Source organism: Oculina patagonica, chromosome 13 (assembly GCF_052425735.1).
Source record: "Oculina patagonica isolate OP01 chromosome 13, crgOcupat, whole genome shotgun sequence".
NCBI classification, from domain to species: domain Eukaryota; kingdom Metazoa; phylum Cnidaria; class Anthozoa; order Scleractinia; family Oculinidae; genus Oculina; species Oculina patagonica.
In genome coordinates this window covers 24405915-24420795 of record NC_135770.1, presented here as the reverse complement: position 1 = coordinate 24420795, position 14881 = coordinate 24405915, and the positions used below count along the sequence as shown (strand labels likewise).

General features: G+C 37.8%; 1 protein-coding gene across 2 annotated transcripts; it reads left to right on the top strand.

Moving 5' to 3' along the window:
* The first annotated feature begins 1309 nt into the window (after nucleotides 1-1309).
* Nucleotides 1310-14386, top strand: LOC144636375 (tumor necrosis factor receptor superfamily member 16-like). Of its 2 annotated transcripts, none has more exons than XM_078495570.1 (6): nucleotides 1310-1415; nucleotides 7535-7852; nucleotides 8616-8877; nucleotides 9817-10008; nucleotides 10476-10577; nucleotides 11169-14386. In XM_078495570.1, exons 1-6 carry the CDS (start codon nucleotides 1356-1358, stop codon nucleotides 11438-11440), a joined length of 1206 nt encoding a protein of 401 aa, XP_078351696.1. In that variant the 5' UTR covers nucleotides 1310-1355; the 3' UTR covers nucleotides 11441-14386. The 2 variants fall into 2 exon arrangements, with proteins under 2 accessions (XP_078351696.1, XP_078351697.1); XM_078495571.1 differs by lacking the exon at nucleotides 1310-1415 and adding an exon at nucleotides 5271-5498.
* The last annotated feature ends 495 nt before the right edge of the window (nucleotides 14387-14881 follow it).

Below are 14881 nucleotides of genomic sequence, written 5' to 3'. Positions count from 1 at the left end.
AGGTTCGTGAAATCGCTTGCACTGTAAAGCTGCCGCTGGGCTGGGTAAAGTTTCGCCGGAGTTATGTTACAAAACAAACGGATCAGCACGGGAGTTGGTCCGGTTAGGGTCAAGTATTTTGACTCCAGATCATCTAGGATACCACGCCTTACTCAGATATTTGTCTACTTATGTAACCCACTCACCCCAGCTGGCCGCTCCACACTATGAGGAAGCAAACTTTGCTCACGAGATCTGCTGCGGGGTTTTGCCCATTTTTGGAGCAAAATGTTTCGAGAGTCATATAATACGAATGACTGAACGCTACGAAAAGCCGGAGACGAGAAAATGTTATGGCAAGTCTTAATCAAGGAGGTTTCCCTTCCGCTATATATTGCCACTTTTGGTATAATCCAAATTTCTGGATAATAGGGAGTGGCCAAAATTAAGCCTGTACAGGCCACCCACTACCCTTGGCATCGCAGTCAACCCAATACTCCAACAAGGAAATGACGAGAGGTCATATCTTGAAAGGGGAAATCTCGGGTATATTACAGAAGAGTTTTATTTTTGTCCTATTGTTTTTTTTCCCATTCCCGCCCTCCCCAGTAACCAGACAAGCGAAAGCTAATAATATATAAAGATATATACGATAATGATACATAGAGAGATAATAGTATATAATCTAGAAGTCTTCAAAAGCCCATATACAAGTGGGAAAATAAAATAAAAAATAGAGAGATTTCTCCTTTTCCTCGATTTTCCCGTCGTTTCGACTTTTACTCATGCCCGAGGATGTCTGCTCCTTGTCACAGCAGACAGCTCAAGCTCACCAGTCTGACAGCGATTTGATCAAAATATTTTAGCATGCATTTCAAACGTACTATTTTGTCGAAATCGCTCCAAACTGACCCAAGAAACAGCGAGAAAATAAAAAATAAGAAGAAAATTTATTTTATCCTGAAATCTTCCGTCTTTTTGGCAACTAAAATTATAAAGGTTTGTTTCGCTTACCCAAATTCGCATGGTATCAGTTACCTAAAACAAGCCGCTGTCTTTCACAGCTGTTCCGAAGCTCTCAGTCATTCGGTGTTTCAGTTCGCTTACTTCATTCAATAATTTCAGATTACGTTCAAACCATACATCAAGGTTTATTTTTTCATCCGAGGGCTTCGATAGCAAGGTAATCTCGTGGATAAAATCACTTTTCCACAGAATTACGAGTGATACAACCACGGGGATGCAACAATAACTGGTGGGAATCGAAGCGCAAAAATAAATAATGACGTCATATTTACACGGTAAAAACCCCTATTCACGTGGGGTCGATCAATCAAGTTGCCAAGCTAAGCAAATTCCATGCCGCAGGTTACAAGATGGTCAAGCGTGTTCTGGCGCTGTTGGCCACGGTTTTTGGGAGCTCTTTGCTAATAACGGTGAGTCCTTTTACTTGTTATGAAGTTGTTGTGTTCAATTCTACTTCGCTAGCGTCATATTGACCGCGTTGCGACGAGAGCGAAATCGAGAAACTCGGTTTATTTAATACCCGTTTGCTTGTTTCGTAGCCATATTTCCACTTGGTCGCCTCTCAAAATTGCTTCTTTATAATCATGAGAGTTCGGAATTCGTGTTTATTGAAAAGAGGAGGCGGATTTAACTAGTGTTATCTGGTAAACAATAAATACCGAAGGTGAATGAAAGTAGGATGACGAAATCTAGTTGCTTGTGCTTGCTATTTTCGCTCGTGACAACACCTCGCCGCGGATGAAATTCACACGAAATTCACACTGATGTCAATATCAAACGCTAATGATTTTATCTAATAGTTTTTGGTTCATTAAAGCACATTTTGTCCACTTTTTTTCGTGATTGCCGTTTCAGGCGAGTTTACTGCACCCTTTCCGTTTAAGAGTTGTTTTCGTGCGAAGTTCGAATAAGCACATGGCTTGCGTTCGATCGAAGTATCGAATGTTTGTAATGGACCACCATGGATAGTGGACATAGAAACCGAATACTCGATTCCGCTCTTCTCGGCTACCTGCGTTTGATTCGATATTTATGCTTAATCTCTGGCTTGTTATGCTCAATTCTTTTTTGTGTGGCGAGTAAATGCATTGTTTATATCGAGAACCCCATGTAGGAGGGCATGTTTTGATTTGCGACTCGCAATGATTTACTTTCATCACGACTCGATCAATGTACAAGTAATTGCACACTAGTGTGAAACTACCTGGGTGATTACAATAAATTTCACCTGTTTTGTAATACAAAACACGGTTATTCAAGAAAAGCAATCCAAAACCTGTTACTGGAAAGCAGAAACTAAACGGCATTTATCAACGCTTCTAATGTGAGCTTTGCCCTCCGGACAAATTTGACATATCGCTTCGATTTGCTCGTGGCTAATAGTGGGTATTAGGCTGGGTTATCCGAAGTCGGTACTTTTGGCTTCGGTGAAGTTTTTTAATCCTTTTCGAGTGTTTTTCTCGTACTAGAGTCAAATTATACGCCTTAAGTGATCGCAAATAGTTCGCTTTTGTCGGCTCGTGTATGTCGGCCTTTTTATGCTCGGGCGCCTTCTAAACTGACCCTCCCACTTTGCATAAGCTCAAACTTGCCCTGGGAATACAATACACAATAAATGGAGGCATCAATTAAGTTAGGAATTCTTTTCATTGCTTCATTTTAAGGTGCCAGTTGAGTGCAACTCACACAATGCGAAGCAAAAAGCGTAACGTGTTTATTTGGACCGTTCTATTTCGAAAATACTGCTTGCTGTGAAGTCTCGTGGGTTGCGCCGCGCCGGGCGTAAGTCAAATGTTAGCAAATATGTTATAATACAAAACAATGCGTGTCCACAATCTGTCGCCAAAAGGAAAGCGAAATTATTATGACAGTGGGCAACGCGGCGGGAGAGGGCCCCGAGATCGAAAAGTTCAACCCGCTGTTTAACACCACAAAACAACATAAAGCATAGTTCAAATAATTTTCCTCCTAAGCGTACGCGAGGAATGGTGCCCTAAAATGATTTATTTTCAATGCTTTAACAACATCTTTGAATGCTTCATTTGCATATAATGTCAACGTTGTATTACTCTGCGGCTGTTTTTATTTGGAGAAAGACATTTATCGCTTTGGTTTTTACGACACTGTATCTCACTTGTATCAGATATTTCTCAAGTAGGAAAACAAATCAGACGGCAATTTACGTCGCGTCGCCGTGTTATTTTGAGGATTAAGACTAGGAAATGCCAATGTCAATAGTTTTATTAATTAAACTATTCTTTCCGTTGACGAATTTCCATAAACCGAAGCTCGAAGCGTAAATGCAATACTCGCCCATATTTTGTGAGCCACCAAGCCAATCACTGAGACAGATTTTCGTCTTTGTTTTGAAACTTGAACTTTCTGGATAACTTTCTGCCATGGGGTACAATATCACCAAAGCCTCAACATTTGCGTGTTTGAGGTGTATAATTTCAAAACCGGAAACTGTTGATTTGTTATAAGCACAGTTGGAATTCAAGTTCCCATCGGAACTATAAGTTTATATCACGCGTTCTGTTCACACTTTTAAAACGGCTTGTACAACTCTTGTACAGTAAAGTGTGATAAGCTTAGAACTATAGACTATTTCCTTCGTACGCGTTCTGCACTTCGCCTCGCGCTAATACGGAAAATAAATAATTTGATCCGAAGCGCAATCTTAATTAATGGAAACAGGAAGGCAGTGCGAACGGATGGTTAAATTTAAACCAGTTGGAAACCAGAATTGCAGCGAATATAATGTGATTTCTGCCGGGCTAAGAGATGCTTAGTGGCTTCAATATCGCCCAGTTTATAATGTCCAGCAACCCTATTTGTATTTTTATGTATCTGAAATTTCTTCATTAAATAGACAATCAGATATTTTTACTGACATTTAAAAAGTTGAAGCTCGTTTTAAAAAAATATAGACTGGAATCGCCATTGCGTGACCTTAGACGTGCTTCTGTCAAAGAAAATGGCGGGCGGTTCCGGTGCGTGTAATAGCCGTTTGACTTCTTTCAATCAAGAAGTGATTTTTACTCAAAGCTAATTGCTCAGGCAAGCCACCTACTTTGGAAAGTTATCTCTGAGTTTTCCCGCATAAAACATCATTAAGAGCTCTGTTTTATATCAAGAGGTTTTATGGCAATAATAAATATTAAATTCATAAACAAGCTATGCTAATGAGTTTGTTTTCCGCACGGAAACTCGTTGTTAGAATTGTAGAACTTAAAATAGTTTTCTCAATTGTTTATAGGTATCCAAAAAATGTATCTTAACTTAAAATAAAATAAAACACTCGTGGATCACTTATGGCAAAACCCTGGCGAAGGACCCAAAATCCTTTTGGTAGTGAATTTTGAGATTTGCGTCTAAAAATGTATACACTAAGAGCCCTGTTTTATATCAAGAGGTTTAATGGCAATAAATATTAAATTCATAAACAAGCTATGCTAATGAGTTTGTTTTCCGCACGGAAACTCGTTGTTAAAACTGTAGTTTTCTAAATTGCTTATAGGTATCCAAAAAATGTATCTTCTCTAAAAATAAAATAAAACACTCGTGGGTCACTCAGTGCAAAGCCAAGGCAAGGACATGAAATTCTTTTGAAAGTGAATTTTGCGATTTGCATCTAAAAATAAGTACTTTCTAGTCTAATCAAATCTACTCTAGTCTAAGCTAGTCTACAAGGTGGTCACTCTTCTGTGAATTTCACCCTTCTAAAGAAATCAAAAATATAAATTTTTCACTTAAGATTTTTTCTTTGCCCTTTTCTGGATTTTCAGATCATTGTTTTGAGGTTTTAAAGACACTTTCGTTTATATGTAAAATCGTTTCCTTAACAGAGCAAGAACGTGCCTTGTGCACGTGACAACCATAATCCCCTGTCCTCTCATCTCGAGTGTCTTTTGACTCTTTACACGTCCCTAAGTTTTTCTTTCTACGATTAAATCTCTTATCTTTCTGCGGGCAAGAAATAAAATGTAAAAGTTGTCGTATCATTCGTTTACGTCTCTACTGTAAAGAAAATAATATTTTAAGCAAGCTATTATGTACTATTTTTACACGTGCATTTCCGCCATGCCCTATGGCTAAACATTAAACCAGCTTAATAAAAACGTTGAACATTAATTTAATAAACGAAAGATAAAACCATTCTACTAAAACATCTCAGCGGCTGTTACAAGAATCTGCCTGAACATGCTGAACATTAGTGAATATGTTATCGCGGAAATCTAGAATTTCCAGCAAAGCTCCTGGAGTTTAGACAATGATTGGCAGTACGCCTACAGCAAAAAAACAATAGCCACATGCGAAGAGATAGATGACAGCATCTACCTGTGCATGCGTTGGTCGAAAGTCGAAGTTTTTATCGTCGCATAAAGGCACTCAAAATGCGCTTTGGAAAGCTTGGATTTCGATATTTTATTGTTTCGTTATGGTTGAGGACTTAATTTTCACCTTTTGACGGCGTTGAGGCAGAAAATAAGGTAAGAGTTTTCATCATTTCCGCGGTTTATTATAAAACGTGTACTTAAACGAAATCGTTTATAGTAAACATGTTTGCGCTGAGTCAACAAAATCCTGGCCGTTTAGTATTTCAATCTTTTCTCTGCGTGGCTTTCTTGGAACGATTTTAAAACGTAGCCCTTTACTATTAAGAGAGAACCAGGAGAACGTTTAAAAAACGAGAAATGTCAGGGTTACAATGTGCTGCGACAGTGTGTCAAGTCATGTTGCGTAAGCCAGATTTTTACACAAGGTTTCACGAAAAACTGGTTGTTCGACCTCTGTTAAAAAACAGAATGCGCCGAGGTCAAACGACATTGAATTCACCAACGTTAATTTTCACTTTTATTCAGTTCCACTCTGTTAAAACATGTTCGTGGACTGTATTATATAGATTCCGTGTTAACGTAACGTGGAAACGAAATAAAGATAGACAAAGTATGTTTGATGTGTCAATTCATGTACTCTTTGGTAATGGAGATTCTCGGACGTAAAAGAACTAATGGCAACTTTTCATCTTTAACAGTAGTTTGTGTTTATTGCCCGTTAAGGACATGAACTCTTCAGCAGGCAAATTCCCTTGGATAAGTTTTCTAGTAAAGGTTGAGTTACTGTTGTTGTTTTGTGTCCCCCCTTAAGGAAATCATTGACGTTTAAAGTGGTGATTATGTTATCAGTATATTGCCCTTAATGTTTTTTTTTTCCTTTTAGCTAGCCTTTCTGTCGCTCAACCTTTTACGTTAGTGCAATTTGTGTGCTATATTTGCCGTCGTTTTGCGTTAAAACAAGATAAAATAGTTTTAACGACGCACGTAGTTCCAAATGTTTTCGTGACTTTCCATTATTTTGCAAGCTCAGCGTCTCGCCAACGCACTTAAGACGAAACACGTCAAGTTAAAAAAAAAATTCGATTCCTGGTTAAGATACAGAAAGAAACTAAACGCTGTTGGTTTTCAAGTCAAATGCTATATTTATAGAACAGTCCGAGAGTTCAATAATGAATTTTGCCCACATTTTCCGCCTTGCTACGGGTTTTAAACACGCCAGTTTTTTAAGTGCTGCGGAAACCACTTGAAAACAGCCGACATTTGCATGTTGTTTTGTTTGTGATTATGGAAACCAGATCACGTTAGATACCTTATTTTCTTCTGTGCTATATATAAAATAAACCACTGCCTGACCATGCATTAAACGTGTACTTTGTAGCTTGGTTCAAAGTACAAAATGCAAACCAAGTTTATTCTGAAGCATTGTTTTTGCTTTTTTTTTCCGAGACTGCGAAATCGATAGTCTATGCTCAATATGACATGTGCATTTCAAAAATCCCTATCAATTCTTTTAGCCTTTCGTGACATCAAACACGATATTGCACGTGTACAAATACGATAATTGCCTTATGTGGCATGTATTTCAATTTACATCAACCCTATAAATAGCGAAAAAACAATTATGTACTTTAGTCTTGTCGTATATAAGAATTCGGATTACACCTTTTAATACCCTACTAAGTACTTGCTCCATCAAGTCCGCTCGAAAAAAAATCTGTACAGTATGACTATATCTTATCATTTAACACCATAAAATTGGGTTCCAATATTTCATTCACCTTCTACAAAAGCGTATTGCTAACTCGCGACTTTAAAAGGCGAAATTAAAGGTTGAAACTGTGACGTTTTTGCCAGTTAGTTCCAGCCTTGAATGTATTCGGAAAGTAGCGAGTCAAAAATAGCAAAAGCAAGTTAACAACTGGAAGATTACTTCACGACCTTTATTTCGTAACTGGCGTTCAACAGCCAAAATATTTTGGCTCACTGAGAGAAAGTTTGTGAATGATTTTGCGAGAATAGTAGGACCGCCAATAATGCAAAGTAAAGTTCGTAAATGGCAACTCGAAAAAAATCGAAAACGCACTTTTTACTTTTTTTTGCGCTCCATTTTGCTACGCTCAAAATTTGTTAGTAATTCTTTCGTAATGAGTAATTTTATTTTACTGACTTATCTCTTTTTCTCTTCACAGACAATATACGCTGTGGGAATGGGCTGCGCACCGGGGACGTTTATTACAGATACAGGATGCCAACGGTGTCCAAACGGGACATTTACAGACAAATTTAATGCAACGAAATGTTCGCAATGTGATAGATGTAACGGCAGACACAATGAGATAACAAAAGTTTGTACAAGTTCATCGAACACTGAATGTTCTTGCCAGTCCGGCTACTACTTCGATGGCTCTATTGTGTTTTGTGAAAAGTGTTCGCAATGTAAACGTGGAAGAGGAGTAGTTAGAAATTGTACTGCCACAAGCAACACCGTGTGTAAACATTGTGTGAAGGTAAGAAGAAAATTTAATATGTGAATGATGAACTATTACTTTTCCTTACTGTGCCAGTACATTGAAAAGCGGATAGGTGAAGAAAATACAATAAACCGATCTAGCGCGTGTGCAGATATATTTAAAATAACGAATTCATTAGAAAATCACATTAAAAACAACTTGAACAGCTCTGCCCCAATCAAGAATTTGTAGCTCCCACAAAGAGCGATTTTCGCTTGAGTGTCGTAGGTAATTCGCATTTACTTTGGTTCTGCATCGCTACGCTTAGTGATTGGTTTGAAAAAATCATACGATTTTTTCGACCAATCAGAAGTAAAACTAAAACCAAGGCGACTTTCTAACACACTTTTTCCCGCGCTCTGCTCTCTCTACATGTATTTGCTTCGAGTTTTGACTGGTTCACTGGATTGTCTGTGTCTTTTGTGATTTGCCAGAGTAATTACTTTGGTATTGGTTTTACGACACTCAATCGATAACCGCCCTAACAGTGCTGGTTTTCACATATCCAGCAAACGCGATTACTTAAAAGTATAACCCTAAGTACAACCACGTTTTTTATGGGAATCTTAAAGAAGATGAAGCCAGATCAAATTGTGCCTAATAAATATTTTTTGAGCCATGTTCTATCCGAATATCTTTTGACAGTTAAAACACTGAAACTGGGAAACCTGGTTTATCTTGCGACATTGCAGAAAATGTGAAATCTAGAAACTGAATTTTATTGTTGTGTAAGCTAACTGACGTTAACTGCCTTCTTTAGGGTAAAACATTCTCAAGCGAGAAAAATATGGAGGAATGCAAACCTTGCACGAGATGTCCGAAAGGACACATCGTTCAACAAGAATGTACGAGAAGAACAGACACTGTCTGCGTTCCAGAGAAAGACATAAACAATTCTAAATACCCAAAACAAAAGATAACATCTTCAGCAGTATTAACAACGCCACCAACAAGAAACAGAACAACAACAACGAAGAGAAGAAAATGGCCGTCTTCACCAAAACGGCCTACAACAGAATCAAGTAAGTGTGCCTTAAAAACAGTGTAACCACGCGTGACATAATTTCCTGTAATAGTTTGTGTTAGCGAAACTGAATGACCAAAAATGGCGTCGCTTATGATATCGTCACGAAGATAGATTTGCGTTATAGAATTGCCTATAAAAAAGTTAACTATTTTGCGTCCTGTGTTCTCAATATTATAAAGCATGTTTCAGGACACCAGTAGTGCAAATTATATAGCTGATATTGTTTGTATCGTTGAAGGACATTCTTTATGTTGTTTGTCTATTGTTTGGTAAGCCAATAACTGAGTATCAGTCTGTTGGTATATAAAACAGGAAATAACAATATAAAATAGAATGACTTTGTGTACAGTAACAGAGGCCTTTAATGGATGCAGTGAAAACTATTCTCAGACAGGACCCAATATACCACAACAAGGTGGTAGTCTTTTTTTAACCCCCATACACAACCTTGAAAGATGGTCCACTTCACTAACACGATTCACCAGTGATTTCAAGCATCATAGAGCAGGTTTCAATTGAGTGTCGTAAAACCAAAACCAAAGTAATTACTCCGGCCAATCACAAAGGACACAGACAAACCAGTGAACCAATCAAAACCTGAGGCAAGTACATGTAACCGGCACGAAGCGCGGGAAAACGTGCGCGAGCGAGTCACGATTGGTTTTGGTTTTAGTTTTGATTGGCTGAGAAAGTGGCGCGAGATTTTTAAGCCAATCGCTAAGCGTAGTAATGCAAAACCAAAGCAAACGCGATTAACTTTCGACACTCAAGTGAAAACCGCTCTAAGCATAAGCAATTCCTCATCTCAAATTTTTTGACGAGTAAATTTTGTTCATGAGTGATGCCTCGTATTTTCCCCAACCCCTAAGCCGGGCGGGTCTTCCTGGAGTACACTTGTTATGACTGTACTTCCCTTAACATCTGTCTTTTTCAGTTTCAGTAAACAACCATTCCGTGACTCCTATACCAGTCATAGAGGATCACACTACAGATAGTGATGACAATACAGATCTTCAAATTGTCCTGTATTCGTTGATTGGTTTGCTGGTACTTCTCGTTGCTGTTCTTACACTTATTTGTTGGCGGTGCAAAAAGAGGAATCGCCCGAGAAAAAAGCCTAAACCAGGTAACGAAACATTTCTTGTAGTAGAGTTGTTTTCAAAACAAATGCAATCTCTTTACAGGCAAGAATGTCATGAATAGCGCAATGAATAAGTCAGAATGACGCCAAGTGACCCGTGCTAAGCGCTACGCGCGAGGAAAACCCGCTTTAAACAAGTCACGATTGTGTGTTTGCTAAGACTGATTAAAAAGCATGTTGCACGATGTTTTTTAACCAATAAAAAGCTTAACAAACGATTGGGCTGAACAAATATAGAATTCCTCGCAGAAGGCTGAATCTCAGTTTTCGTCTTTATTTCCGACCAATCAACGCGTCGACGATAAAAAACGCCGTCACGTGGGGTTTCGTTGTGAAAATTTGGAGCTGTTCTCTGTTTTTTTTTTAATGACCAATTCCGCCGAAGCCAATCGTGGCTTCCCTGTAAAACGTAGTTCTTGTCATTCACCACTTGTTTTGTAATCTGTCTGCAGGAAATAACTCTGAGGAGCCAAGTACGAGATCGAATTCCACTGATATTATAGAAGCTGTTGAGAATCCGTACAGCTCATTGCCTCTCATTGGCGTGCGGCAAGGTTTGTATCTCATTAAAAAAACATTTAAATTTTTTGCATGTCTTCTTGGTCAGTGTCCTTAACAAAAATATCAGTTTATATATTACAATAAAGAAAATTAAAAAGTACTTGAATTGTATGACAATAACTTGCAACCAACTTGGTTCTTTTTAAAATCAAAGAAACCCAGTGGGAATCTTGGAAAATTTAGCTGTTTTTAACCTGATAGGGCCCGTCGCGCGCAATCTTAAAGTGCTACTATGATGAAATTGGTATCTTTCCTTTCGTAGCCGCTTAACGAAGACACTTTGTGGCGGACACATTGTTGCTCACGATGTTTTTTTTTTTTTTTTTGGGGGGGGGGGGGGGGGGGGGCGAGCAAACAAGGAAACATTTGTGTCTGCAACAATATGTCCGCAACATTGTGTCCTCGTTTGCGACCACCTCAAAGTTGTATGTTTGCGTGACTAACGAGAATTCAGTACTATCAACGCTCGTCGCACGAAGTCGGAGGAGAAAAAGTTAATCGTTAGTTTTGTGCTTTACTAACTTCTGACTGTCACTTGTTTTATTGCGTAAATAAAACCAGTGTTTGTCTGTTTTTATATTCAGGCTCAGAGAAGATGCTTAGAGACGTCCCCTATACACTTATAAACGAACTGTCCCAGTACCTAAATCCAGGGGATCGATGGAAGCACCTGGGTGGCCACCTTCATTTCAACACAACACAGATCAGTAATTTTGCTGTTGACAGAAGCAATGCTACCCAGGTGATGCTTCAAGAATGGGGACAAAAAGATGGGGCGACTGTTGGCGCACTTCAAAGTACGTTTCGTAAAATGAAATGGACAAAAGAAGAAAAGATCGTCGGACAGTACGTGTAGTAAATGTCTGTGCTAAAGGCGTTGTTGCCCTTGTACATGTTCTGCTGCCTTCGTAGTTAGGTCGTAACATGTCTTCGTGAATGGAGATACCATCCCAATGAAATGTTTTGTTTGATATCCCCGAGCTTACCTATCTCACAAAACAAAACAGTTTGATCAAAGAGATTTAACTGCGGCGTTTAATAGAGCGGTTTTCACTCTTGAGTGTCGAAAGTAATTCGTATTTGCTTTGGTTTTGTATCGCTACGCTTAGTGATTGGTTAAAAATCTCACGCCACTATCTCATCAAGATTTCCTCGCACACGTTTTCCCGCGCTTTGCGTTGGCTACCTATATTTTCTTCGCGTTTTGATTGGTTCACTGGAATGTCTGTGTCTTTTGTGATTGGCCAGAGTGATTACTTTGGTTTTGGTTTTACGTAAACGCATTTTCTTAAAGATCTTCTGTTCCACCAGAGTGAACGCTCGTGGATGGGAAACAAAAAATTACATTTGGGTGGTTGCTCCATTCAGTGTATTTAGTTTGCTGTGACAGTGTAAATTAATTATTGACTGTTACGTGTGAAATTTAATAATTTATTATTGTGGAGTACTGGTTAGAGTATTTTCCGACAAACTTCCAAGAAAAGAAAGAGAGGGAGAGAGTAATTTGAAGCGTTCGTTAATAAATAAGAGAAACTGGTTCTCAAATGCCAGAGAACAATTACTTTAAAAAAATGAATTTTTTGTCAAAGCTGCTTCTAAAACACGCTGTTGGCGAAAGAGAAATGAATTTGGTATTTTATGCCGTTTAGTAGTCACGTAGTTGACGAATCAAATATATAATTATTAATACTGACTAGAGTGATTGGGAAAGCCCGCAAAAATTTGAAACGAGATAATTGATTTCTTACAATAATTATAGAAGTGTGTATTGCATACTAAACATTTTGAACTGCTTTTTCCTGTTTTATATTGCAGACTAATTAATTAGAAATGTTGCCTTTCAGATTTCTTTATTTTTTTAAACCGAATTTGCAAAATATTAAGTTGTTTAAAACAGTCTCGTTGAAGACTTGTCCAAAAGAGATCGTCGCCATTTTGTTTGCAAAGTAAGCCTTTCTACGCAGAACCAATTGTGGTCATATTTTTGTACACAGCTAAGAAAGATCAATAATTGTAAAAATTCGCTTTTTGCGCATGATTAATAAATAGTAAATATTTTCTTACCAAGCTAAGGAATAAACCGTAATTCGTTCGAAAATAATTTTGTATTCCCAAGGTAAGGTAAATGGTAGAGCGAGGAAATTTGTTCTCGCTCGGATTTTGTATTGAGCACTGATACAATTATGACAATTGAATCTCGGCAAATATGTCATATTCAATTACATTTGTATTTAATTAATGGATATTTTGCTATGAAAATGAATTTATTTGTATTGAACGCTTTCTGGGCTTTAAAGACACGTGAAAATTTTCGGTCAAAAGAATGATATGTTGTTGACGATATCAAGTTGTCTTTCGGTGTAATATTATATAAATTTCGGATTTTTGTTGGTGACTTTCGTGAAGTGTTATAAGAGGAGCTACGTCACGAGGATTTAACCCATAAAAAACATTATCTAACCTTAATATGCGGATAGCAATTAAGCTACGGCTCTAAAGATCGATTTTTTTGAAGACGTGCTGAAACAACTTGAAAACGTTAGCCTAACTTTTTCAAGTTGCAATCCATTTCCATCCGAGTCATCCGCAGCCAAAGATGCTCGCTAACAGTTTCAGTGCTCGAATATAGCAATTTGTTATAAAAATGGACTATTATTTTTAAGTTTCCTGCGACAGAAAATATGATGTTTTCCGTTCAAAAATCTGGTAAAATCCGTGACATAGTCCCTTTGAAGGAAGTCCTATGCTACAAAAAAAAAACACTGATTATTTTTCACGTTCTTTAAGGGCCAGAAAGAAATGACAATGTTATTATACAATTGCTAGTCAGTAAAAGTGCAGTTTATTGCGCAATATTATTACGTTTGTTGAAGTGAAGAGAGAGAAAGGGAGAGCAAGATATTATTTTAAAATGTTTGTCAAATCCCGCCATTGGGATAAAGAGGTTGAATCATTGTATTTGTTATGCTCGAGAAAATTTAACTAAAGGATATTCCTGGATAACGTGTAAGAAATTCGTTTTGACATCGGGCAAAGTAAAACGGCTTAATTAAATGAAACGCGAACCATGAGGTAGTTAGTCTTCTCAGCGAGCTATTGGCTTTGTGTTGACTCGTGACCATGTTTTTCTCGTGCGTTGTAGAAAATTACCTTTAAATGAAAACGAGATCCGCCATTTATAAGATAGCTCTTTTAAAATTTGAAGATTGTACATGATAGTTATACGAAAAAAAGTTCACTACGAAGCCAATAGTTTTGCTGAGAAAAACGAGAAAAATGCGATTTATTCTAGAGGAGCTTTTTCCACTAGTATCAGTCTTCTCTGTAGCATTCAAAAATTACTTCAAATCCATCTTTTTCTATTGGTTCATTCATGATGAACCTTTTATGGATGAACCTTTTGTCCGAAACGCAAAACACTTATTCTCCTTACAGATAACCATACATATCCCTTATTGTTAGCTCTGAGAATTTAGTTATGTATCAAGAGACTAGTCCTCAGTTGATGATTTTCGTTTTTCTCATTACATCTCTATTTAAAAATATATTTTTACTGTAAGGAGAAATAACATTTCATCACTTTTCGGACTTATCGGTGGAATAAACGCATTTTAACCGGGAGAAGGGATTTATTTAAGGGGGTATAGAAAATAGAAAGCCTTAAGCCTATTTAATATGTAATTTATTCACCATGTAATCTTGTAATTTAATGTTTTCCGCTGCGGAATATATCCAGATTATTTTGGCAAGAGGTTATTTTTGTTACACTTTTGTAATAAAGTTGATAAAAGGCTTCACATTATCTTCTGGGTGTTATAAATTAGATGCTAAGACAGAGTAACGGGTGGGTTCTGAAGTTCCCTCATCTCCCGTTATTTTTTACCCATGGCCAGCGCCACCAAACTCCTATTTTGGTCGTGAGAGGCAGAACCAAGGAGACCAACAACAAAGGCGCTTCCTCCAAGCTAATCTTCCAAACAAAGCTCTACATGCGATTACCTCTCTTCAATTCCACAGCGTGTTTTTGGAATAAATGTACTTCTCGATTTATATATCATGACTCTCGGTCACCAAACGCACAAACGCCCTTTTACAGACACGGCAGCCATATTGATTTTGCCCCCTTTGGCATCCTATAATACTTATTGAGATGATTTATTCCTATATTGTGATAATTCTGCAACTACCATACGGTGGCGAAATCAATATCTGTAAAACGGCCAATGGAACTGTTTTGCCCAAAAACGCAACAGTACAAAATGCCCGGTGGAGTGCAAGCATATTGTTTAACTGATAA

Coding starts and splice junctions, on each gene's coding strand:
- LOC144636375 (XM_078495570.1), top strand. CDS start 1,356: ATGGTCAAGCGTGTTCTGGCGCTGTTGGCCACGGTTTTTGGGAGCTCT. Junction 7,853..8,615: donor TGTGTAAACATTGTGTGAAG/GTAAGAAGAAAA, acceptor TGCCTTCTTTAG/GGTAAAACATTCTCAAGCGA. Junction 10,578..11,168: donor TCTCATTGGCGTGCGGCAAG/GTTTGTATCTCA, acceptor TTTTATATTCAG/GCTCAGAGAAGATGCTTAGA.